This window comes from Pelecanus crispus, chromosome 11 (assembly GCF_030463565.1).
Source record: "Pelecanus crispus isolate bPelCri1 chromosome 11, bPelCri1.pri, whole genome shotgun sequence".
Taxonomy (NCBI): Eukaryota; Metazoa; Chordata; class Aves; order Pelecaniformes; family Pelecanidae; genus Pelecanus; species Pelecanus crispus.
Genome location: NC_134653.1, coordinates 20,278,491 through 20,305,911, shown reverse-complemented (window position 1 = coordinate 20,305,911; position 27,421 = coordinate 20,278,491). Strand labels below are relative to the sequence as shown.

General features: G+C 52.4%; 1 protein-coding gene across 1 annotated transcript; it reads left to right on the top strand.

The window, feature by feature from the left end:
• The first annotated feature begins 755 nt into the window (after nt 1–755).
• On the top strand, nt 756–26,721 carry LOC104037678 (uncharacterized). Its single transcript, XM_075718924.1, has 9 exons — nt 756–901; nt 2,445–2,643; nt 3,968–4,039; nt 4,301–4,328; nt 6,811–7,285; nt 9,572–9,902; nt 21,945–22,074; nt 24,532–24,660; nt 26,696–26,721. The coding sequence occupies exons 1-9, from the start codon at nt 756–758 to the stop codon at nt 26,719–26,721; spliced, it is 1,536 nt and encodes a 511-aa protein (XP_075575039.1).
• Nucleotides 26,722–27,421: the final 700 nt, after the last annotated feature.

Below are 27,421 nucleotides of genomic sequence, written 5' to 3'. Positions count from 1 at the left end.
AAGGTACAACTCCCGGCATGCGGTGGGGAGCAAGACAGAGAGATGGAGCAAGAAAAGCTAGGGATGGAGAGAGGGACAGAGAGAGCAACAGGGACCAGGACTGAGGGATAGAGAAAGACAGGGAATGGGAGCGGGATGCAGTATAACGGCAATAACAGTGGTACTGTCATCCACCTATGAGAATACCTTGGTGTCTTAAAGCTCTTAAAATACAAGGCCTTATAGATACATAGTGTGAGCCACACAAAATACATGGATATACTGTACTTACTTTTGGTTACACATACAGAGCCTGTGTTATATGTTGGTGATGTGGTCTGCTGAGGATAGGGATGGGGAGCCAAACAGAAATAGAGAGAAGAAGAAGGACAAGGAGGAGGAAAGAGAGGGACAGGGAGAGGAGACAGTGAGATGGAGAAAGAAACATAAGGATGGGGAGCAGGACAGAGGAATGGAGAATAAGAGGAGCAGGGAACTGGACCAAGCTCTGGGGCTACTCTAGAGCACATGCTCCAGAAACTCCACAGCCACGTCCATCACCACCTTCTAACCCTCTATGCCAGGGAAATGGCACCTTGCCACCCCTACCACCCTGCACAGGCACCAGGGGAAGGTGCCTCCCTGCAGGGACTGAGAGTCTGGGCAGTGAGGGGGCAGGAGGGAGGGCAGGCAGGAGGCTGGGACAGGGCTTGCAGCAGGCAGAGCAGCAGCACAGGGTGCCCAGGAGATGAGGCCAGGCCTGGTCTTGAGGGGCCATGGTGGCCACCACATGTGGCAAGCCCCTGCCCCTGGACCCTGATCAAACGTGCCCAGCAGCACGGAGCTGGGAACAGAAGACATTTTATTCAGAGTTCACCCTGCAGGCTCAGGGAGGCCAAGTCCTGCAGCAGCTTCAGGGTTCGTGAGGGACTTCTGTCAGGAGGGCAGCAAGCCCCCCGCTGACTAAGGCCAGGGTCTGCCCTAGTCAGGATGCCAGGCAGGCATAGCTCTGCACCGGTAACACCCACAGCCACATGCGGTAGAAGGGGTTGTGTTGTGAGCTGTGGAGCACTGCAGCACCTGGCACCAAACTGACAGCCAGCTGCAGGTAGGCAGAGAACAGGCAGAGGGTCCTGGGGACAATGCCAGGAAAACCCGCCCCAGGGAGTTCCCATCTGCCAAAGCCCCCAGCCGGCTAGCAGCTCCCCAGCAGCCTGGGCCCACCAGCCCAGCTGGAGCAGGCATCCAGCCCATCCCACCCATCATGGCAGCCCAAGTGCCAGCCCTGGGATGCAGGGGACCCGAGGAGACAGTTGCTGCAGCCAGAAAGTGATGCTGCATCTCCTCGCCAGCACATCCCTCTCCTGTGGTCCAACAGAGAGTGGGGACACATCTTGGGTCCTGGACCACTGGTGATGACTCCAGCATGGGGGCTCTGCATGGGACTGCACAATGACCCTCTGCCTCCATCCTACACAGGCACACAGCCCAGGCCTTGGCCAGGTGCTGTGAGGACCCTTCTTGCTGGTGAGACCCTGCCAGTTGGGGCAGGGCTGGCATGGGCTCGCCCCCTTACCAGCTGCACTTCTACCACCTCTGGCAGCACAGGCACCTCAGCCTCTTGCTCCATCTGCAGCTTACTGCAGGCAAAAGGCTGGATGAGTACAGACAGACAGACTCCATTATACCTCCCCCGGGGCCAGGACAGGAGTCTCCTGTCATACCTCCTGCTGCATAGACCCCTGCACACCATTCCCCAGTGGCACCATTGCTCTGGGTGCTGCAGTGGCCCAAGCACACCACAGTGGCCACAGGGAGCAGGGAGCAAAGAGGAATAGCCATGAGGGTGCCTGAGTGCTCCCCGGGAGAGGGGCTGGGGCTGGGGACAGCCCTGCCATGACCCTGTGGCTGCCAGGGGCTTGCTGCTGTGCCCTGGCAGCCTGAAATATGTGTGCGTCCCCTAGGAGTTGGTGCCTCCCTGAGTTCCCTTAGGACCATCCAGCCTCTGCCCAGTGCTCAAGATCCCCCCGGGGGAGCTGCTGGGGGGGCTCCAGCTGCCCCTCTGATCCCCAGAAACCCCTGGAGCCTTCCCTGGTGCCTGCTTGGAACAGGGGAGTGGTGGCTGGTGCTGAGGGATGTGCGTGTGGATGAAAGTACCTGTGCAGGTGTGTTGGGGGTTGTGTGTGCAAGGCGAGGTGTATGTCAGGTTGTGCTCAGTGTCAGCGTTCAAGAGGCTTAGTGCTTGCTTGTGGATTTTATAAGTGTGTGCTTTGGGGGGAGTGTGCATGTGGTGTGAGTGCTGAGTGTGTTCGGGGGGGAGGGGAGCATGTGTTGCAGGGTGCAAGTGTTCACACATGGGTGTGCTAGTGTGTGACGTGTGTTACTGCCAGTGTTGCATGTATGTGTCTATACACGTGCATGCGTCCGGGAGCGTGTGCATGCATAAAGTGTGTGTATGTGTCCAGGGATGCGCTGGGCAGGGGCGGAGCCGCCGCCGACAGCGGGTTCTGCCCGAGCGGCACAGGCAGCAGGAGCGGCACTGGGCAGCGGCGCCGGCAGCGGGAGCAGAAGTGGTACCAGCAGCAGCAGCGGTACCGGCTGCAGCAGCACCGGCAGCGGACAGCTGCCCTCAGCTGGGAGATCGGCGGCGCAGGCCGGGGCCAGGTAGAGTCCCGCCGGCGCGGGCGGAGCGCTGAGTCCAGCCGGTGTCCCATGGCGGGCAGAGCGGCTGGGAGCGGAGCGGGGAGATGGGCACCGGCGGGGCGGGGGCCGGCGGACCCTGCGCCAATCTGAGCCGCTGCCTCTTGCGGGCACGGCAGGGGTGAACTGGGCAGGGCGGCGAGGGGAGCGGTTCCAGGGGGGCAGGCAGCCTCAACGGGGTGCCGGCAGCCGTGCCTTGCTGCGGGACGGGACAGCGCTCGGGCTGCCCGACCCTGCCCGGTGGCGGGGGGCGGGGGGCTGTGGCCCGGCTGGGCACAGGCGGGGTGGGGTGCCTGGCAGGGTACTGGAGGGCAGCGGTAGCTCCCAGGCTGAGCCCCCGAGCTAGCCAAGAAAGGGGGCCGGGGGGGTGGGGGGAGGGGGCTCTGCCTTGTCCCCACGCAGAGCAAATGAGGCGCCTGACTGCAGCTTTGCTGCGCAAATGGGAAAGTGGAGGCACTCTACAGCGATGGCAGCAGCAGAACGAGCTGGCTTCCGAGCCCCCTGAAACAGGGAGTTCAAACTGCCTGCTCCCTGTCATCCCTCTCCTCTCCCTGCTCCTGTCTGGCCAGACCAGTAGGGTCTGTGTTGTGTCCCATCCCCCACCCCCAGCACTGCTGTGTCTGTCCCCTTACCTGCCTCCTCCTGCCCTTCTTGGCCTTCCCTTGACACAGGAACTGACTATGCTGGCTCACAGGCATCCCTGCCATGACCTGCTGCCTGCCCCCACCAAGGCTCTGTGTTGGTCCTTCGGTTACCCCAACCAGATGGGTACTGGGAACGATCCTCTCTTTGCTCATTAGAAAAATCAGGTGTCTTGAGTCTCAGCTTTGCCACTGATTGGGTTCTTAACCCTGGGAATATTACCTCCTCCGTCACATCGCCTTTGCCCCTGCTAACCCTAAGTAGCAGATGTGGGAGTGGAACACTTGCCCATGTTTGCCATTTTCCTTCTGCTCAGAGCAGCTGTCCCTCTTGCTGCTAGTCAAGGCTATTCAGAAACAAGTGAAACTCAGCAGCATTGTCATAAACCTGTTCACAAAATGGTAGGGTGTAAAATGGTTGCAAAATGCCTCCAAGGGACAACAAAGCCATGGGGGTGAGTGGCAGCTTCCTGAGAAGATGCTAAATAGGGATTGGGAGACATCCCACTCTGCTAGAGATGCTCTGAATAACTCCATGAGAGTCTTTTAGCATCCTAGTGCCCCAGCATCAGTGTCACAGTTTGTATATGTCACTTAAGACACCATGCTTTCACTCTGTGCCTGTTCTATCACTGTCCTGTCTGCAGGCAGGACTATGTGCGGAGCGGTGGATCAGAGCTAATCCAGAGGAGATAAAGATTTGCTTCTCTGCTGCATTGGTGAGTTCCCTGTTCCAACCAGTTACAAAGCCACCTCTTCATGCTCGCTTGTGTCTCAACCCCCATCTGTAAAGAGGACTGAAGCACTACTTTGACTTTATGTAGATGGGTCATGGGCCATGGGCGACCAGGGAGAACCTCAAAGCTGTGGCAAGGGTACAATTACCAGCCTGCCACCACATCCTTCCTCGCACTCTGCTCCTGGCCACTGGCTGTCCCTGAAAAGAACTCACCAAGCTCCCTGAATTCCCGTTCCTACAGGTTCAAGAAATAAGCTTGGAGCTGAGTGGTAAATGACAACAGTAGTGACTCCCTGACAGCCAGAAACAGTTTTTCCAAGTAAAGCATGAGCTGCTCACATGCACATCAAGGGATGTCAAATTTGGACTGCAACCACGCTATGTGACGTGCCAGTACTCCAAAGTGATTTCATTGCAGGTCACACCAGTGAGGGGGACGTTTGCAAGGTTGCGTTCCTTGATTTGCAGGCGGGTGTGCAGGTATTCTCTGTCTTTTTGCGCTCTTTAGAGCAGCCTTTGAGGAGGGCTGACTAGCAGCTTGTCTGCCTTGCAAGAGAGAGGAAAGAAAGGACACTTGGCAATGAGAAAGATGGGGGGGAGGTGCAGGATGAAGCAGCCAGAGACTCTACCAGGCAACACAGGCACTGTCTGGGTGGATGATAAGATGAAGTTCATTTCTGGCTGAGCTGTCAGCTCTTCTCCAGCTTTGCTAATACCTTTCTCAGCCCCATGGAAGAAGGATCTCAGTGCCACATGGGGTATAATCCCAAGCGCAGCCTAAGCCACTGCAATCAACTAGAGGTAAGAATAAAACACCAGTGGCAGCCTGAGTTGCTCTCCCCTGCATACAGGGAAGCTTCCTGGTCCCAGAGGAGTTAGGCAGCATGAAAAGAGACCAAGGCCCTCAACCAGGCTCTGGCACTAGACCCTCTGGCAGGCTCCCATCCACCTATCTCTCCCACTCCTGCCAGGGCCTCTGTAAGCTCCCTGCTTCCCACACATCCATACTGCATGGGATACTCTCTTCTTCAGGTGGCTGCAGGAGGACTTTTGCCTGTACTGAGAGCTGACACTGCCATTTGAATTGGCTTTGTTCAGACACCGAGGCAGAGCTAGCAAAAATAAGTAGCGTGCATGTCAGTACTGACCATCCCAGCTTTCCAGAGGAAAGCTCCATCCTTCTGCCGCACAAGCAGCATTCATGGAGCTCAAGATTACTAGAAAACAGAAGAGTCTAAGCCACACATAAAATTTCTGTGCTGCACCTGCCACAAGGTAAGTTCACACTCAGAGCAACTGAAGCCATCCCTCTGAAATCCCCTCTGCTTTGGGATGGGTAGGTACTATGGGAGCAATCCACATGTTCACAAATGGTGCAGTGACCTTTTAGGTCCCAGAGAAGAGAGTCCAGCTCCCAGGTAGCAGCATGAGCTTCCTGCTGCCTGGACAGAGGAGAGGCTGCCATGCCAAGTGGGGTATTTGACCCATTCCAACTGTTGGGCAGTGCACAACAGGCCAACCAAAAGACTGCATCCTGCTTCCTAGACTTTATGAGCCTTTGGCACTTGCCTCTGGGGATACTTGCAACTGTACAGGAATGGTGTCATTACAGCTGTGGTAGCGTTGAACAGGTCTCAGTGTGATTCCAGGCAGCTTGCTGGCATCCCCAAATCTGCACTGATACCAGGAACACTTGCAGCCAGGGACCCATGCTCACACGACCCTTGCAGTGCTTCTGCTTCAGGCACTTGCACTGCTAGTGCTCCCCAGGGAGCACTTGCTAATTCCCCAGCCTGAAAGAGAATGCACAGGCTAGAGGTTGGTTTCTTGCACAAACTCTGTGATCTCCATGCTCATGGTAAGCCCGCCATGGGCCACACACTCTGGTCACCACAGCACATCCCTACAAACACTGCAGAGGGGAGAAGAACCCAAACCATGTGTTTATTCCAGGGAAGCTGTGCCTGTATCTGTATGTGATATTCCCCCAGCTCCAGAACTCTGAAACATGCAGACAGATTTCTATGCCTGTGACAGAAAAACTGGTGTTTCCACGCCCAATCTCCCCTTCTGCTTTCAGTCCAAATGCTTATTTTGGGGGCAGGGGAATGATACAAAAAGTCCAAGTCCTGGGGAGAGCTGCCCTGTGAGACTTAGAAAGGGAATGTATATCTGGGTCACTGAACCAAAGCAGGAGTGGTCCCATCAGAGCTGTCCCCCTCAGAAAGTCCCCACCTAGGCACAACATGGAGCTGTGTAGTAGCTGTCACTGCCAAAAGTATTTCCAGTCCTGTGCCTAATGTGCAAGGTGTATTCTATGAGCATGTACCAAAAGAGCTGGGAGCAGGGGAGGACTAAAACTCTGCATGTCAGTATCGGGGGAGCAAACAGCTTGTCCAGCTGGTTGGTTTGGGGCTAGAGCCCCGTTGCTGGGAATGAATGTCACACCCCTCCTCCTATCACCTGCACCAGCTGGGAGGTGGAGATCGTGGCTCCATTCTCCCACAGAGGAGGAAGCTGGGGACAGATGCCACCCTCTCCTCTCCCCCAAACCTCACCTACAGCATCATCAGTCCAAGGCAACATCTGAACATGGGCTGCAGATTCATTCCAGGGCCAGAATGGGGGAACAGGGCATCCCTTACCACCAACCTAACCCCACCTGTCCTCCAGGCCAGCAGTGTCCAGAGGAACCTGCTGAAAAGCATGTGGGTCACAGAGCTGAAAACGGGGCTCTGTATCTCCTGTGAGCCAACAGGCCCATCAGCCAAGCTAACAGGCTAAGCAGTGTTTCTCCAGTCTCTCACATCTTTCCCTGTGTCACCCCAGGCTCCAACGTCTCACGACACAGAATAACAGAGCACAAGGACTTCGTGAGCTTGGCTGGGTACCAGAACTCCTCCAACAGTTACCAGTTCAGCCCTGCAAGTGTCATTGTCCCTGTGGTCTTCTCCCTCATCTTCCTCCTGGGCACAGTGGGCAATAGCCTGGTGCTGGCAGTACCGCTGTGCAATGGGCAAATGGGCCACAACACTACTGACCTCTTCATTCTCAGCCTCAGCCTGGCTGACTTCTTCTTCATTGCCTTCTGCGTGCCTTTCCAGGCCACCATCTACTCCCTTGAGGGCTGGGTCTTCGGCTCCTTCATCTGCAAGTCTGTCCACTTCTTCATCTACCTCACCATGTATGCTAGCAGCTTTACTCTGGCTGCCATCTCTGTGGACAGGTAACAGTCTAAAGATGCCCTTGGGCTGGGGAATGAGGGCAGTCTCAGAAGCTGGGCTGAGTGAGGGCATGGGAAGATCATGGCCCACCACCTTTAGGCAGATGGTTCAAACCCCAGTGGTATTGATCCATGCCAAAGGCAGTTTGGGGACCAGTTGTGTCTCCCTTGCACACTACCCCAAGCAGCACTTTCAGATGTCTCAAGTGCAAAGCTGGTGCTGCTCCTGTCTGCGCTTTCTTGCAGGAAAGACCTGCCTTGTGGTTAGAGCACTTGAGACCCAAGCTCAGCTCCCCACTGTACCATAGACTCCCACTGAGAGCCACCTAGCTCTGTATTAGAGATAGCACTCAGAGCGTAATAGCTATCCCCAAGCAACCATTTCACAAAAGCATCATGGGCAGGCAGCATGGTAAACAGAGGGCACTGTAAGGAGAAGCCACATAAATATCCAAAGGAGATCCCAGTCCTGCAGCAAACACATCTCTCATTCCCCAGGGACTGCCAGCCCAGCACAAAACCTGTCATCTAGCAATTCCTGTTCCCCACTGCCCCCAGCCCTCCTGCACCCTGTGCAGAAAGGCACCCACACCATGAGCTGAGTCCCTTCTTGGGAGGTCACTCAGGATACTCTGGCCCCAATTGGTGCCACCTACATTGTTCCCAAGGGGTCTGTAATGCAACTGTGCCAGCTGCCCCACTTCTGACCGGGCCCACACTTATGGTCCAGGATGAGGAAGAAGTCCCCACTGGGGTAAGCTCCAGCCTTGACTGCCACAGGAAACATGTCCTAGCCTGTCTTGCTTCTTGTGTTTGCTTCCAAGGTACCAAGACAAGATGGGGGCAAACAGCCCTCTGCAATGAGGATGTTCACAGCACTGCAGGCAGAAGGAAATTTCAGTACTAGGGATTATCTGGTATGGGTTAAATCCCAGCAAAAAGTATGGTTGGGCTACTCTTCCAGCCCCCTTTCACTTTGTCCTGCTCCCAGGTGTCAACTGCAGAAACAGGCACCTGGACTCAAACAGTGATCTGACACTTTAGCAATTCACCCACTCTGAGATGCCAGCATCCCCAGGCTGGGGTGAGGGGGTCATGCGGAATCCCTGACAAAAATATCCAAATCCTCTGGGATTCCAGTGGGTACACAGTTTGGCTGTTGTCACGAGGAAGACCCGAGATTTCTCATGGTCTAAGCCTCTTGCTTCCCTTCACCTACATCATGTGAGTGCAGTCTGCCTTTCTAGCCAGCTCAGAAACAGGGACCATATCTCAAAAAAAGGGACATTTTGGCAAGGTGCTAATGCCTGTGTTCTCCCCTTTTCTGGTGGCACTTGTGCGCTGTAGTGAAGTGCTCCACTCAAGAGATGGCTGCATTTCAGTGTGACATGAAGCGATTCTCGCAGAGCTGCTGCAGCTTTCAGGATAACAGGACAGGCAAGCAACAAGGATTTTGTCACATATGTGACCCTTCACACCAACTGCATGTCTTATCACCTGCTCTGCTGGCCTTACAGAGCATCCTTCTGTGGATGCTGGCAGGCTGAGGCTGTAGCAGTTCCACTCTTGTCTGTGCTGACAGCTCCTCTCCATCCCTTACCCACAGGCACCAAGCCACCTTCTCTCCTTGCTGACATCTACATCTTTGCCCTATGGTGTTGCCTGGAGGTGGGGGAGCAGAGCTGGTCATCACACCCTCTCTGTCTACTGTTGCTGGAGGGAGCAGACAGACTACCACTGCCTGCTTTGGGCTGGCCTGAGAAAGCAGACAGTACCAAAAGGCAAGGGCCCACCTGGTCCCTTTGGTGGAGGCAGCCACAGCTCCAGTGAGCAAATCTCCCCCTCCGCCAGGCTAATCTGAAAGCAAGAGAAGGCTGGAAATATGCCCTCAGTGGGCAGGAGCCTGCATGGTGCCCATCACCCAGTGAAGCTTCCCCAGGTCTTGAATCCTCAGTTCAGACCTCTTTCTGCTGGATAAATTCTGCCAAGCAGTGGATATCAGCATGGTCTCCACAGCACCATCTCTCTGGCCCTAGCTCATGAATGTAACCCACCCCATCATGTACGGAGGCATGAGCCAGCCTAAGCCTGTGGGAGGAGAAGCTTCTTGCTAGAAAGGGAAAAGCTGCTTTGCCCAGGACTGTATCTCAAAGAGGGTGTGAGATAACATGTAGGGCCACTGCTCAGGGAACTTCAGGAGAATGAAGGAAACTCTTGTTCCTGGAGTTTATGTGGCCAGACAGAGCTTGGCTGAAATCTCAGTGCTGGTTGCTTTGCTCTCCCCTCCAGGTACCTGTCCATCTGCTATCCGCTGCGCTCTCGGGAGCTGAGGACCCCCCACAATGTGGTAGCTGCCATGGCTGTGATCTGGGGCCTCTCCGTGGTCTTTGCTGGGCCCTACCTAAGCTACTATGACCTGACTGAGTGGGAGTCCAACTACATCTGCATGCCTGGCTGGGAGGAGTGGAGACACAAGGTCATGGACACCAGCACATTTGCCTTCAGCTATGTCATCCCAGTGCTGGTCATCAGCCTCTCCTACATGAGGACCATCACATACCTGTGGACAGCAGTGGACCCCCTGGAGGACATATCAGAGTCCAGGAAGGCCAAGCAGAAGGTAACACATTTTACACAGCACCCCCAAATTCAATCCTCAGGTATGGAGCAATTGCAGTAAGGTGAGCTCCATGATGACGAAGCTTGATTGCTAGTAAGCAGGGACTTACCTGTTAGCTCAGCAATTAGAACCAAATCGACACTGACCCAGAGAGGAAGGGGATGCTTCCTTCCTTGGGGCATCCCATGAAAAGATTTAAACCCTGCCAACCCCTGTGGCCCCAAGTGCATCTCTCCAGAGCTCAATCACCTGCACAAAGTCAGATCCCCATTGTGAGTCCAGGCACATGGACCACCAGCCAGCTCTACGTGGGGTTGTGTCTGGGTGCCAGCTATGGGCCAAACCCCACATGGGGCTGTGGGTCCCAGGGGTCCAGGTGCCAGCAACTGCAGAGACCTGTCCTGAGTGTGGCAGGGGATGACTAGCAAACCTCTGGTCAGAGTAGCCAGCAAATAGGACAGGCAGAGTTGTGAAAGGGGTGTTCCAAGCATCGAGCTCTAAAAACAAGATTATAAATAATTTTGAGCTGAGGGTACCAGCAAAGATGCCCCCTCCTATCTGTGCTAGTCTGTCTGTGGCTGTATCTGTGCATATTTGTGCTCATTCCTGTACAGATTCCTCTTGGTTTTACCAACTATTAAGTTATTTTCTACTTGTCTTCTGGTCATTCAGTGTCTGTGAGTCTGTCTGTATGTGTGTGCAATTTGATTTAGAGCTGTTTGTCAGTCTGTGTGATTCGATTTAAACCCCATCTCTGTGTGCAACCCTGCTCTAAGTTTTGGGTGACCCTTGCCATTCTCAAATCTTTAACTCTGTCTCTATTTTGATTGTAACAAATTCCATTGAGTTGCTCTGTTAAATTGGCTGATGCTTAAGTGCTGTTAAGAGTTATATAACCCAATTTCGTGATATATCTCAAAAATACTAATAAATCTTAAATTGCTGCTAAATCAAAGTCGTGTAAAAGTCATATTCGTGACAACTGCTTGCAATGCCTTCATCACCTCTCTCTTTGCCTGCAAGTCTCACTCTTTGGTTTGAAGGCTCAAATCAAATCAGGAGGTCTCAGACTTGACTCTCTGCTGCCAGGACGGCACTTCCAGCTCTGGCCTAAGCACCTCACTGCCAGGAGAGATCATCACCTTTCAGTGGATTTTGGACCATGCTTTATCCCTGTGTTTGTTTCTCCTGTATCATTCCCACATTAGCAGAGGGAGAATTATCTTTCCATTGTGCAAGTAGTCTATGAGAGGATTCATCTCCCAAAGAACTGTTCACAATCCCAGTTCAGTTCCCACCAGGAAAGGACATGCAGAAAGGTGACCATATTAGTAGCCATCTAATAGACTGATGCATTGTAATCAATTCATGCCAACAACTTTGACACATCAGAAATATTTTCCATTAGGGAGTATTCTCCATTAACAGAATTACTTCATCCTGTGCTCAAGCCGTCTCATCAACTGCTCTTGCCCAAAAACCAGAAACAGAAGACACTTGACAACAACGGAGAGACCTCACAAATTAGAGCAGCAGAACCTGGGCAGAATACACAATGCAGGAATATGTGAGCACAAACCCCTGTGCAAGGCCCATGTGAGCAGGCTGAAGGCTCTCCCACGTCACATCTCCCCAGTGCCTGCCAGTGCCACTGCCTCTGAAAACCGCCCACTGGATGTCTGAGCAAACGGACTGCACCCCTTAGCACAGTCCCACACTGCAGGGAGCTCTGCTAGCAGCAGCCCAGACCCCTGCACTCCTAGCCTGGCACACAGCCTGCCCCCAGCGCAGTCAGACACGTGGATGCCATGCCAGAGCACAGCCTGCACAAAGGCTGGAGACAGAGCAAGCTGTTTGCAGATTTTCTAATATTAGAACATTACACAGCTTGCTTCTAATGAAGTGTTCATCCTGACTTTGTGCTAGACAGCAAAATCCTGGTACTGTGTCCTGTATGGCTTCCTGCCCACAACACCTACCCATGTGCTTCCTGCTCGCACTAATGACTCCCAGCTGGCTGTTGCCCCAGAAAATAGCTAAATATAGAATAAGACAATCTTAGCTTAAATTTTTCCCAAATGTTTGGTGCTGTTTTAAATTAAGCCACTTGCATCTTTTCCTTGATGATTTTAGTGAAAAAGCGTTCCTGCAGAGAGATGATTTTAAAGCAGGGGAAGAGCTAAATGCACAGTTAAAACAACATGAGTTTTTCCCCTGAGCTTTGACTCCACCATGAGCTGCCGCTGTTGCGTACAGGACCCAGTACTGAGAAGGAGCAACCCCACTTGAACACCGCAGCTTGGTGATACTTATACTACCTGACAGCTGGCAGCACACTCCTGAAGGTTCTCATTGGCCCTCAAACCCAAGGAGCAGCAAGCAACTCTGCACAGCAGAACCAGCAAGGAGCGCAGGTTTGCTCTCACCAGGGAAAACTACACTTCAACAGTTTCCTTTACCCTTCTGCCATAAGCTGAAGAACTGCAACATCAAAACCATCTCTCAGCACAATGCTCCCATGACAAGCTATGCCTTTGAGGTGGGGAGAAGGCCCAGAGATGAAAAAGAGATTGCTACAGAAGAGCTGGGACTTAAGACCACATGTTCAAAACCCTATTTCAGTGGTTCAGAAGCACTGCCCTGCTCCCTGACATACAACTTGCATTGCCCCAAAGGCCCTTGGTCACGCTGACAACTTCAGCATTGTTGAAAATCAAATCAGAGCCTGATTTGAGAGCTGATGCTGACAGATATATGCATATAAAGGTCAGACCTCCTGATGCTCTTTAGAGAGGCAAGGAGAGAAAGCTCCTCCTTTCTCCCTGGGAAAGAGCTATGAGCCGAAAGCAGCACCTACCCTTGTGCAACCCCTAGCCCCACAGAACCATCTCAGCTCAGGGACTTGAAACTCTCCTCAGAAGCGCTCAGCTGCTGCACTGATCACAGGGTTAAATGTACTTTACTACATCTTCCCCTTTGATAGGAAGAGTCCCCTTAGTTCCTGTAAGTGCTGGATCAGGCCTGTTTATTGCCTTCAAGCAGACAGACCCAGTGGACCAGCTGCTTGCCCAGGCTTAAGCAACAGCATCCCCTTTTGACTTGCTTAGGACAAGTTAGTGGCATGGGACAAAGCTGTTCCCTTCCAGTGACACAAATACTCCCTGGGATGGGAATCTCTACCTTCACCATGCATCAATACCAAGCACCAGCTTGCCCACAAGCCACTCTGACACAGCTCACCCCACTTGCTCCACGGAGCTTGTTACTAGTCAAGTCCTCTGAGAGAGAGCATCCCCATTAGCTCAGGATGCTCTGCTGCCCCAGGGCTCCTTTGGGATCACAGCTACCTTCCTCCAGAAGACAGCATCTGTCACTCAGCCCCACAGGGCATTGCAAACATCTCCATAAGTGAAGCAGAGTTAAAGGCAGAAAGGCTTACTCCAAGAACGGTACAGGATTTTCAGGACTGCAGGTACTCACAGTGTAAGTCCTTCCAGGTTCCTCCCCGCCAGCGACTGCAGGAGTGTCCCAGGCCATAGCAAACTACACTTTGGACTCTTTTGTGGAGGGGGAAAAAACAAGACAAGACCCAAAACAATGCAGCCCTAGGACAGCTAAGACAAAGTTACAGTTACCTACCTCCACACTTCTGCAAGCTCTTCAGCCCTATTGCTCACAGATGAGCTTGTAAAAACTTGCCAGAGGGCTGTTCTGCATTCAGAAGTTATATCAACACATCACTTTTCCTAAGAAGGGGGTCACAATATCTACAGTCATCACTCAAAAGGTTTAAGGCTTACCTGTAGCAATGCAGAGCTCTGCTTGACCAGCCCCAGCCTGGGACTCTACCCCAGGCAAGGACAGGCAGCATCATGGGTCCATTACCTCCTCCCATCCTACACCACTCAGCACACAGAGCCTCCCAGCAAGGGCTGTGTTTCCCAATTAAGGGTAGACTAGACTAAACCATGTCCCAAAGTGCCACATTTACCCATTTTTTGAACACTTCCAGGGATGGTGACTCCACCACCTCTCTGGGTAGCCTATTCCAATGCTTCACTACCCTTTCCATGAAGAAATTTTTCCTAATATCCAATCTAAACCTCCCCTGATGCAACTTGAGGACATTTAAAGTAGTTACTTAGGAGAAGAGACCAACACCCACCTCACTACAACCTCCTTTCAGGTAGTTGTAGAGAGCAATAAGGTCTCCCCTCGGCCTCCTCTTCTCTAGGCTAAACAATCCCAGTTCCCTCAGCCACTCCTCATAAGACTTGCTCTCTACACCCTTCACCAGCTTCGTTGCCCTTCTCTGGACACGCTCCAGCAATGTCTTTCTTGTACTGAGGGGCCCAAAACTGGACACAGTATTCAAGGCGCGGCCTCACCAGTGCCAAGTACACGGGGACAATCACTTCCCTGCTCCTGCTGGCCACACTATTCCTGATACAAGCCAGGATGCTGTTGGCCTTCTTGGCCACCTGGGCACACTGCTGGCTCATGTTCAGCCGGCTGTCGACCAACACCCCCAGGTCCTTTTCAGCCAGGCAGCTTTCCAGCCACTCTTCCCCAAACCTGTAGTGTGGCATGGGGTTGTTGTGACGGAAGTGCAGGACCCAGCACTTGGCCTTGTTGAACCTCATACAGTTGGCCTTGGCCCATTGGTGCAGCCTGGCCAGGTCCGTCTGCAGGGCCATCCTACGCTTGAGCAGATCGACTCTCCCATCCAGTTTGGTGTCATCTGCAAACTTACTGAGGGTGCACTCAATCCCCTCATCCAGATCATTGATTAAGATGTTAAACAAGACTGGCCCCAAAACTGAGCCCTGGAGAACACCACTCGGGACTGGTCACCAGCTGGACTTAACTCCATTCACTACAACTCTCTGGGCTCAGGCACCCAACCAGTTTTTTACGCAGTGAAGACTATGCCCGTCTAAGCCATGAGCCGCCAGCTTCCTAAGGAGAATGCTATGTGAGACAGTGTCAAAGGCTTTACTGAAGTCCAGGTAGATGACATCCACAGCCTTTCCTTCATCCACCAGGTGGGTCACCAGGTCACAGATCAGGTTGGTCAAGCAGGACCTGCCTTTCATGAACCCATGCTGGCTGGGCCTGATCCCCTGGTTGACCTGCACATGCCTGTTGAGCGCACTCAATATGAACCGCTCCATAATCTTCCCCGGCACCGAGGTCAGGCTGACAGGCCCCAGATCCTCTTTCTGGCCCGTCTTGTAGATGTGCATCACATTGGCAAGCCTCCAGTCATCAGGGACCTCCCCTGTTAACCAGGATGGCTGATAGATGATGGAGAGTGGCTTGGTAAGCTCCTCTGCCAGCTCCATCAGTACTCTCGGGTGGATCCCATCTGGCCTCATAGACTTGTGCTTCCTGAGTGTCCTCTTCTGGGACCAAATTGGATGGGCATGACCTTTGAGACCCTCCACCAGCACATGCCAAGATCCCTCCAGCAGTGCCTATGGCAGCACTACCTAAGCACCACTCAGGTCATTACCAAGTCTGCAGCTGCCTTTCCTGGTTTTTCCACTACTAGTCCTTCCATATACATATATGTGTGTATATATATAGGGAGCAAGGGGGATGGGTACGGAGCTGAGGGAAGCAAGGGGATCCAGCTCTGCTGGTGGAGGAGATCGCAAGCACAGCAGCCCCCCGAGCAGGCGCCACCAGAGAGAGCGGAGCACACTCCCATCCCTGGCTGGCTCTGGAGCAAGTGGGGAGCAGCTGGGCTCTGCCTCAGCAAAAGTCAGCATGTTTGCCCAAAGAGAGAGCATCAGGCAGGTGCAGGGTGCAACTGGGTCCAGCTGCAAAGGAAATGGGTTTGTGAATTAACCGCAGCACTAGATAATGGCAGAGAGCAAGTGAACCAACACACAGGGCTCCTGTGAGCAAAAGTGAAATGAGACTGCTCAGCAACTGGTCATCCCCTAGTTCCAGTGACACAAACCCTAAAACCACTCAGGAGCAGCAGTGTCCTGGCCTTGGGACAATTGCTTATCCTGGACAAGGAGTGGCGTGGGATTGCAGCTCTCCAGCACCTCATCCCGGCTGGCTTGGGAAGGACTTTGCTAGGAGAACTGGATTTTCCAAGGTATCTTTTCCTCTGATTAATTTAAAACAGAGTGAATAAGAGATTCTTGAGCAGCATTTAACACATGCAGCTGTGAATCCCCCTGTCTTGCCAACTCCTGAAACAGCCACTGCATCACAGGAAATTTCTGCTCTGAGTGGCAATGCTAGGATGCTCTGCCTGCAGTTTCCTAAATTAATGCACTGCATGAGCAGATTATATATCACACTTAAGCTTGACAGAGCAGCGTTCAGTCTTAGAAGACCTGTCAATTGTTTTGGTGTGCAGAAGTGTGAGGTGAGTATATTTATTATAGTGCAGCAGAAAAACTTAAACGTAGTTAGATGTGTAACCTGAAGACATCACTCATTTCCTCTGCACAGGGAGTCCTTACTGGCACCAGATCAACAGAGGGAAAGAACTGAAACAGAAAAATATAATAATTGGATTTTTTTTCAGGATGTTTTACTGTTGGCTAAAAAATACACAGTTCCACAGTCAGGAGACTTACCTGATGAAACATGAAAAACCAAGGGGAAAGAAAACACTCCACAAAACAGATTGGTTAGGAGAGAAATGAAAGCAGTTAAGCATGAACTGCTCCCCAACCAATGTATAATAAATAACCAAAGCTAGAAAACTGATAAGGAAAGGAAGGAGATTGCTATAACCAACACCAGTACATTTAGGAGCTGCAGTACTAGCACAGATAGGACAGAAAATTTAATGAATATTTCTGTTCCCTCTTGGCCAGTGGACATAATGTGTTCCTATCACGGGATGCTGAAATACTCCCCAGCAGTGATGAAACCTGGCAATCAACAGAATCCCTGAAACAGGCTTTTATCAGCAGAACCAGAAAACTTGCATCTAAATTCTCTAGGAACTCTCAGGCCAGCCAACACTGGCTTTCAGTAAATCTTCAAACTCTTCGGAAAGTCTCAGGGCTGGCAGAGAGATTTGCAAAAGGAACCAGGAGGCCGCAAGTCACTATACAGCCATCAGCCTGATGCCAACTCAGGAAAATAATGGAAAAGCTGAAATGGGATTCATTAATTAATATGTCATGTGATGGTAGGACAGAGCTTTTACAAATGTCTTCTTACATAAAATACCCATTTGCACTGAAAAATACCAAGTGACTTTCATGAGAGCTATTTTCTGGAACCCCACTTTGACTGGCACTGTCTACCAGACCATCGCTGAATGCTTGATTAACACACCAGAAAAATACAAAATCAGAATAATGCACACTAAGTGGGTTAAAACCCCGTTAAAATGTCTGTATCACAGACAAAAAAGGAGAATCATTGCTGAGTGAGTACTGCTAGTGATGTGGGATCCTTCATCATCCATCTGGTTTGGCAGGCTGGGAGAAGGCAAGCATCTGGCATTTCAATCTGGCTGAATATTGCCTGTTGTGCTAAGAAAAAAAAAAAAAGAAAAGCCCCATTTGCAGGCTGGGATCTCAGACGTAGCTGGAAATGGAAGTGGCAAACACTCAGGCTGGAACCAAAGCATGCATTTCTTTCACCAGGCAAGATGATAGTCTTTAGAATTGGCAGCAAATCCTCCACCCCAACAGTGGAAATGTTCAAGCTCAGGTCAAAGGCTTTCTCAAAGAAAAGCTAAAGGTCAGCCCAATGATGGGGCTTGCAGGAGCTTGTGCGGTCCTAGGTTTGCAGAGAAGCAGGGCATGCTGTCTGATCACCCAGGCTCTCTGGGGTGAGCTTAGGGCTAGAAATACCCTCTGATGGGCAGCTCACCTGAGCACAAAGTCACCAAGTGGCTCCCTTGGCCCCTCCCATGCATTGGTATGAGTGTTTGTATTCTCCCCCTGTCTTCTTCACTCATGATATCTGACTCCTTACATGGGATTTGACCCCCAAATCTGTGTCGCTAGTGTGGGCTGACCATGCTGATAACCTAAGTGACATTGCCCACACCACTACAAAGTACATAGAGCCTGGAGATCTACTTAAAGAAGGAGAAATTGCTCTCGTATCTATTGTGCACTTCCAAATACCCAGCAGTCACAGCTGCTGAAAGCACAACACGCTCTCCAGGGAATGCCCTGCAAGAGGGAGTCCCAGTCCCAAAGTTTAGTGGGGAAGAGGGCAGCTCAGGGACAGTGAGAGCAGCTGGACCAGCAGTGGGAATGCAGCCAAGGGGGAGCAGAATGAGCATAATGGGGAGATGCAGCAAGATGCTGAGTGATTTTGGTGCTCAAGAGCCAAGAACCACCTCCCACACTGGCTCCAGCATTTTGGAGACCATGTTTTCTCTGGGACAACAAATTATTTTTGCACCCAGAGGCATGTGAGGCACAATCTCTCCATTTTCACCAGCTGCTTAACCCATTGCCCAAATCTGGGGAGGAAGTGGACGTCTCCAGGGGATTACAACCCACCACACTTTTGGGAATGGTGTAACTGAGGGACCTGCAGTGGAGACCAAGGTGGTTAGGAGACTACGGCTGCCACAGCAAGCAGCCATCTAGGTATAAATTGCAAGGACTAACAAATGAGGCATGTTCAGTGAGTCTCTGCATGAAAAGTGCAGGTACCTGGTTTTGAAGCATTCCTATCTGCTGCGGCTTCATCACAGCCCCTGGCTGATGGAAAGGAATATTAGTCTGTGGGTCCTTGTGGAATGGTGCATCTATCTCTTTTTCAGACGTCCCCAGACACAGGTATTACCTAGAAGACTGCCCAAGCTTTCAAGGACTCAGTGCCACATCTACACACAGCCTCACCCACTGCACATGGCTCCCTGGCCTATTAATGCAAGGACAGCAGCAGGACCAGCCAGCAATCCTTCCAGATCACTAGACAGCAAAGAAATCTTACTGTGCTGAGGTCTGAGCCTCTCCAACAGAGTCTCTCCCACTCTAAGTGTGCACCAAGGATCTTCACTGTTCCTCAGCTTCTCTCTTAACAAAAAAATAGCACCCATAACAGTCCCCTACCCACTTCACATGGGGGCTTGTAAGGTCTTGTTAACATTCCCTATAGTCCTTTTGAACACTAATGATTTTCTTGAGTCAGAACTCAGTCTGGAAACAGGTGTGCTTTATTAAAAACAGAAGGCAGCAGGTGATTGTCAAACCATAGAAGCAAGAAATCAATGCCTAATACTTTACTTAGTGCATGCTCTGTCAGAGCATTCCCCACCCAAACAGACACTGCCTCTCACCAGCCGCCCCAAAAAGCTGCAGACACCCAAGCACTCTTGGCAGGCTTTGCAGTAGGCCTTCCCTCTTGAACCAGCTCTTCCACTACTTTAACACTACCTTCTTGGCTTGCTGAAATGCCAGCTTGCTGAAATCCCTCCTGTCTAAGCCATAGATTGAGGATGCAGCCCAGCACTGTCATACTCAGGCTGAGCACCTACGGATTCATGTATTCTGCCAGGACTGAATGTTTAGAGGAACAAAGCCAACGCACATCTCAGCCCCACACCTCTCTCCTTCTGATGCCAGCAGGGTGCCCTTGTGCACAGGCCTATTGCTGATCAATGCTCCCTGGGAGCAGGGTATACTGGGCTCTTCCTAGCTCCCAGTCCCCAGGGATGCACATGCATCCTCCCCTGTATCCTGAAGCTGATTACACAGCCCTGCCATGATGCCTCCATCCACTGGACTGCTCTACAAGAAGCAAGCAGGGACAGTCTCCTGGAAATGAGCAACAAACTGAGATTTCCCTCACCAGTGCCCCACCCCAGGAATGAGAGCCAGGTCCTGAAAATGGGGGACACTATCAGCTCTGCTAGAGCAAACACCTTGAGACCTGGGCATCAGCTCTGCCAAGCAAGTCGCCTTCAGAAGCAGGAGGCCATGCATCAACCTCTGCACCACCTCCTCCCTGAGGATCAGGGACATGGGACCAGATAGGCATGAAACTATAGCTCACTGTGATTCTACGGAGCAAAAACCTGACTGTCAAATCAGGTTGTCTGCTGCCATTTCAGGTAACACAAGCATTGTCAAGCCTCGGGTGTGTATGAGCAAAATCCTTGTCTCAGCCCCCAGGCTTTCTATGAGGAGGCACAGACCCCATCCCAGGCATCACGGAAGACTATGCCCAGGCAGTGCAGCTGCTAGCATTCGGCTCCGTGGCAGGCAGAGCCCCTGTATACCTGTCCTCATCGGCACCAGACCAGCACACACTGCTGGGAAATACCATCCTGCTTGCACTTCCATGGCACCAGAGCTGTTCTGACCCCACGCTGCCTTCCTGAGGAGCGTGCCATCCATCTCCAGCTGCCTGGGATGCACACCCAGAAAAATCATGCCCAAACCATTTTCAACACCTTTAACTAAGGCTATGACAGTTACCACCAGCTGAACATGGCAGCCCTTGTAAACTGGAGCCAAAGCTTCAGCTAACCTCACAACATCTCAGGACTGCTCAACTTGGCTCTAAACCCACATCTTCACCTCACACAACTCATCCTGACATATCCTTGTTCCATTGGGATGGCTTGTTCTAGGAAACTACTTTTGCTATGTGATTTTTTGTTGTTTTTGTTGTGCAAAAATGAAAAGCAACTCTCGGTATTAGACATTGCTGTCTGTGAGCAGCATTCCCTCAGGACTACTGTACTACTCAGTAATATGCACAAGGTTCTTATAAGGAACAGATTTTTATGGCCTCAGTGAAGAGCATTGTGGTCTGAATTTCAAAATTAGTTTTTCACCTTTTAATGCAAAACATGGAACATCAGTAAAGGCAGAAAACATTGTCAAGAAAGGGGAAAATAAATTGCAGCAGGTCCTGTGTGTGCTGCTCTCTGACCCTGCAAGAGACAGGACATGGGGGTACAAGAGCCGACCAGCTGGAGCAGGGCCTCCAGCCTGGCCAGCGGTGTTATGCTGATGATGATCCCAACCAGCACTAGAAAAAGCCCCTCCTCGGGAGCTGCTTTAGGACAGCTTCAAAAGCAGAGAGCCAGGGCCTGGAGAAGACCTCTGCCCAGGTACCTCACCCCCAGTACAGTGGGGACCACATAAATAGAAATCATGTCAGCAGCATGGTGGGAATCAAAAGTGACTGCGTTTGGTGGAGGCAGGTGGGGAACACTGCGGAGAGGTGTGCCCCTGGCCTCCACAAGCCTTTGGGGTGGCTGGGCTGCTCCAACTGATGGCAATGCCTCCAGCCAGGCCCCTAATAACACCAGCCCAGGGGGAAAAAGTGCAATTTCCTCAACCACCTGCCACCGCCTGGCTGTTCCCTGCCAGCCTCCCCCAGCCTGCTAGCTCTGGCTGGTCCCCAGGCCAGGCCTGTCCCAGCAATAGTAGCAGGACCATGGGGCCCAGAGCTGCTGCTGAAGGGTGAGGATTGCTACCTGCTGGGCTTATCTCTGAAACCAGGGTCTGCAGCCCCTGCTCCAGCAGCGCAGGGCTGTGGCAGAAAGGAGCCAACAGCAGAGTTTGCTGGGACTTGAACTGCTTTCCTCCAGAGGTACAAAGAAAAGGTGGCACAGTCTATGCAGAGCTCTCTCCCACCATGCACCCAGGCTCCTTTATTTCCTCTTGGGATGCTGGTAATTGCAATCCATCCTCACATTGCCAGACTCATCGGCCTGGTCCCTGCTACCCCAGGCTGGAGGACTACACCGGTGAAGCATGGTGTCAAATGCTCACTCCAGGGCCATAAGCTGTGCTGGTTTTGACCTGTGCCCAACTCCCCCCTGTGCAGTCCTCCCAGTGACTGCTCTAATAAAGACACTTAGACTCTGGAAGGGCATTTCTGCATCCACAGAGCAGGTTGGGGGCAAGTGTTTGAGCCAGGCAGGTGCAAGCACCTCCCAGTGAGGGCTGTGGGTCACTGCTGGTGCCACAGAGGGGTGACAGCAGCAGAAATGGCGTGTGCAAGGGCTCCTGAGCCTCCACGCTGGGCAGGATGTCACCTCCTGGTTCCTCATCCTCCTTGTTGCCCACTACAATTCAGGAGACAAGAGCCCTGCCTGGCTTGGAGCTCCCTGTGCCCAGGGGCCAGCAGGCAGCTGGTGGCCAGATGCCTGGAAAGGGCTATCTGCAACCAGGCCAGGAATGGGGACAGGACTTCCACTCCACAATAGGTAGGTCCTAGAGGGCCTATCCTTCTTGCCCTGACCCACCCCATGAAATCTTTGCCAGTGCTGGCAGAGGACAGCTGGAGGGAGTCTGGTTTGCTGATGGGCCAGGAATGAGGGGAGCTCTGCAGCTGGTGCCCCCTTCCTCAGCTGGGTCCCAAGGACCTACCCTGGCAGGCATACACCCACTGATCTGGGTAGAGGGGTTATCCACCACCGCAGCATCCTCTGAAAGACTCTTCTTTAAGACCATGTGCCTGGTCAATAGTGACAAGGGCTGGAAGATCATTTTTAGGTCATCAGGGATTTGCTGCCCCTTGGCATATACACACAGACATCCTTACATAGGGAGTGTGAGTACAGCTACACTCCCTTTATGTAGAAGTTAATTCAGCAAGAAAAAGGGGAAGCAAATAGGATGCAACCACATAAAGGGAAAATGAGTCAGGCCAGCAGTGAGACATCCTCACAAAACCTACGCAGGAGGGCTAGGCTGATTCGCAGCCTGTGAGATGAAGAGCAGGCATGATCACACTGTGCACCCCTGAACTATATAGTATCATAGAGTATCCTGAAAGCTGGAAGGGACCCATAAGGATCATTGAGTCCAACTCCCTGCTCTTTGCAGGACTACCAGTTTAAAAAATGATCATAATTCAGAAAAAAATAGACTCATTCTACAATATGGTAGTTAAGTGATTTGCCTCAAGCTGATATTACTGTTCATTTTTAACAGTTGTTATTAACAACTTGTGGAAAATAAATTTTCAGTATTCCATTTCTTTCAGTCAGTTGTGTTGCTCTTTTGTTTCACTCAGATGAGACAATGAAAGTAGCGTGCCTTATGGTTCAATCACTTTCCACTTTCTGATTCCCTTTCACCAACATACCTTTTGCTTCTCTGTGTGGGTGTTGTGGATCTGTCATATCTCAGCCCTTCCAATCCCACAGTCTGGGCAGAGAAAAGCAAGGCAGGAGCATCTGGAGGCCAGGTAGAGCAGAGGGGCCTGGAGCCACACAAACAGGTAGCCCAGGCACCACCGGAGGAGGAAGCCGAGCGCTGGGCTGGAGAGGTTTTCTTCTGGAGCAGCTCCTCTAGAACCCACAGGGACTACCCATGTGCTCAGGGAAGGGCAGTGCAATGGTTGGCAATGAGGGACCCCACATGCTGCCTGTGACCAGTTCTCCAGGGCCGCAACCTCACAGCCCCCTGGCATGGCTGCAAGCCTTCCCATTCCTCCCCGCACCACGCTGTGATGCACTGCAGGAGAGCATAATCACAGTGCGTCAGAGCCGAGCATCCACATCGTCCCCTCCCAGGCCCCCAGCTCACCCTGTCACTCCTGACCATGCCTGCAGCTGAGAGGCTGAGAATGGACAGCTTGACCCCAAGGAAAGGGCCACCTTCTGGGGTGCCACTGTGGAACCAAGACAGGCCTGGCATCAGGCTCCCCTCTCCTCTGGCTGAGCCGGGAGGCAAGCTGGGCCAGGCCTCCAGGCCCTGCAGCCTTTGAACCCTGCGGGAGAGCTGGGGACCCACCTTCCCATGGGGCTGGCACCTGCATCTTCACAGCCAGGAAGCCGGGCCCTGGAGCGGGCCTTGTCCTGAGCACCACACAGCTGCCAGAGGGTTTTCTCCTGCTGCTCCCCTGCCAGCCCCTGTGCCTCCCTGCCTGGTGGTAGGTGCTGTCCAGGGATGAGGTGGGGGCCGGGCCGTGGCAGCCAGCTCTGCCCTGGGCGCCCAGAAAGGGGACATGGGATAGATCTAGTGCACAGGCAGCAGGGTAAGACCAAACCTGGCTAACAAGGAAATGTGACTTTGAGCAAGGGCGGGGCTTGGCCGCAATGCTGCGCCATTCCCTTCTCCTCCTGGGTGCCCCAGGCATGGCCCACCCCTCACTCTGAGGCATCAGGCGAGGGAACCCCAAGCCAAGGCCCAGCTCTCCTGCCCTATCCTCCCTGCAGGCAGGGCCCCACTGCCCTGGCAGCTACAGGTGCGCAGAGGTCGGTACCTCTTTGCTGCCTTCTCCACCCATCCCTCCTGTAGCAGAGGCATCCCAGGCTTCTGAAAAGCTGGAAGCCCTTCCCATTGCCATGCACTCACCCAGCTCTGCAGGCTGGGTCCCACTTCTCCCTCCAGCTGACCAGGCCTGTGGGAGAGAGCAGGGTACCACACTGACTCAACAGCCTGCATCTACAGCACTTACATGAAATCAGGGCAGCTTTCTCCTGACAGAAGAAGTCTTGCCAAGCTCTTGCTCTAGCCTGGGCACAGTGTTCCCTACCCTCCAAGGCCAGCTGTCAGGGTTAGAAGGATCACCCTGTCCCCAGGTGATGGCCAGTGTCCTCCAGTGAGAGACCAGCAGTACTTGGCTGCATTTCTCTTCCAGTCCCCTCTGCTAGCAGGGGCTGTCCTGCTGCCCAGTAGGTGCAATGGTCAGCCACCTGGTCACCTCTGAGCAGAAATTGAGATGACGAGCCAAAGCCCAGGCCTGGAAAATGAGATCCACAACTTCCTGAGCCAGCTGGCAAGAAAAAGGTTCTTTGAGACCGAGTGGGACATTGCTGCCTTTGCCATCTTCATCTTCGTGGGTGAGTGCATAGCTCAGCATGAGGCACGTGCCAGACAGCTTCTCTTGATGCTGGGCTCAGCAGGTAGCTGCCCTAACCCCAGCAACTCAATGCAGCCTCCCAGCAGCACAGCCCTGGAGGAAGAATGGCAGAGTGCAGCCACTCCATTTACATTCAGCCAGGCAAGGGCAGCAACACCAGCAAAGATACAGGGGCCTGGAGGAAACATTCCCCATGTAACCTCCCCTGGTTGCAAGACCACTTTCTTAACCACACCATGACTTTGCCTAATGCTAGCACAGTTCCAACCACCCTGGGCTCCGAGGGTGTTTGTGGGGTTGTCATGCCCTGTGTGATGTACAGCACTTCACGCAAAGTGCTGCTACGCTAAAAGGGGGAAAAAGGGGAGCAGACAGACAAGAGGGTACTTGCTGAAATGCAGGGTGCTAACAGGGAGACACAGAGGCTGATGCTTATGTAACTGCTCACTTTTCTCCAGGGACTGTGCTTCTGCTGCTGCTCCTGGTGCTTATCTGCTGCTGCAGCTGTGACTCCCCAAAACAATGCAAGGTGATAAAACCCAGCCCGCTCACCCAAGAATGACATGGGACACACAGGAGCTCCCAAGGCTGAGATCCATCCTGCAGTATCTGTGTTGCTTGTCGAAATGGGGGGGCAGGGGAAGAAAGCAGGCAGAACACTGGACAGACCCTGTGTCTGTCCCACCCCCTGTGGAGACACACTCATGGCTTAGGACAAACACAGCCCAGCCACCAAGGGGGGGAGAGAAAGCAGGTTGGATGTGCTTGAGCAGGCACAGATGTGCCCAGGACCTTTGCACTGTTCTGGGAGGGGAGGGAAGTGGCTCCTGGGCTTGAGCACAGACAAAAGCATGGAGACTATTTTAATTTGTGTGTTCATGTGTATGCAAACTCCTTCCTCTCCTCTTTACAATGACACATCCTTTTCCAAAACAACTAGATTCCCAGAAGGAAAGTGGGCATAGACAACATGGCAATGGAGCCCTAAACCCTCCTCCACCTCACAGCTGGACAGAAAAACTCTTCCTGCTTCTTCCCTCCGGTGCACCTACAAATCGGACTGTCTTCACCATGAGTGCCAAGAGCTGCCCAGCCACTTCCATCCTCCTTACAACCTTAGCAACTGCCCTTCCTATTCTCTGTACGTAGATGAATGCGAACCCCTTGCATGGTACCTGCAATACCATCCTAGGCCAATACACCCAATTGAGTCAGTCCACACCACAATCCCTGTAAGATACAGTACCTTAATGCAGACTTTTCAGCTACAAGCCACAGTTCATCCTCAGCTACTGAAACCAAGAGAACAGGTGCTCCCCCATGCAGAGCCAGCAGTCATGGGAACTACCAGGGAGTGAGGGCAAGGAGAAAGTAGGAGAAATTTATTGTTTCCCTCCAGCTAGAGGCTGGATCCTTTTCCAGGCTCACCAAAACATGCTGTGTGAGCATCCTCACACTAAGATCCCTTCTGGGGTGACTGAATGGGGAGTCCCAGTGATGCTTCTTTTTAGGGTTTTGGGCTCCAGCCCTTCCGTTACAGGCTTAATTTCCATCAGGACTGAAAGCAAAACATAGCACTGTCCCTGGCTGTGAAGGTCCATTAAAAGAGGCAGCACAAGGCTCTGAAGATGCTTCAAAGCACAGCCACAGCTTCTGGGAACCCTTTTAGTCTGAACCCTGCAGAGACATTTGGAGGATGTCATCAGTGAGCCATCTTCCTTTATGTGCTGCATCAACTTTAGAAACAGTTTGCCTCACTCTTCCCAGGGGACACAAAAGCATGTGAAGATGAAACTGCTCTGTGCAAGGATGCAGTGGCTCCCTCCTCCCTATGGCCTTTGCAGAGGATGCTTGGGGCACCAAAGAGAAAGCTTGTTCTTCATCCTGAAGATTAGCAATGCCACCAATTTGAAAAACATCACCCCCTCACCTAGCATCCTTACAGTCCCAGGCAGAGCCAGGTTTTCAACTGGTATAGTCCCTCTGCTTTAGGGTGATACTCTGTGTCCCCATAGGTGATCCCATGATGGGGCAAGGGTGACCCTTTTTGCTGGGCCACATACAGAACAAGAAAGGTCCGATTCTGTCCTGAGAACACTGACTCCAGAAGGCGGCACCCTGAAGGACAGCCAAGCACCTACTCATGAATGGGAGTGGTGGTACATGCCCTTCCAATGTTTCCACCATAGCTGGAAGGCAGGATGAGACCAGGGATGTTAGATGCAATTCCAAGCAAGTCCTGGCAGTGGCAATACTTGAGCAGACTGGCATCAGCACACAGAAATACCTTTAGTTTCAACTTCAACTCCAAGAAAAAAATTATTATATCTTTACAAACATTTAGCCTTAGCTGAGCTCAGCATGAAGACGTTCTTGTCTGCTCAGTGCTGAGATTCTGGGAAGAGTAGCATGGGCTTCTGCTTGCTGTCTGTCACTACTCTGTGGACAATGCAGAAATAGCTGCTCAGGTTGAGACAGACTAGAGGCAGCCATAAAATAAACTTTCTTCATTGATCTTTCAGTCTGTGTTCTGCTCTATCACTAGCTTGCTGCAGTGCTGTGGTTGAAAGCTGCCCAGCAAACGTCTTCTCCATCTTAGTTCAGGCAACTCTAATTCCTTTTCGAAGGGCATGTAGAAGCTCAGCAGCAGAGGCCCATGGATCAGTGTCTTCTGTGGTTCCAGAACCAGCAGCACCCAGGCACCAGCAACTCAACTGCTAGACCCATCAAAAGCAGGCTGC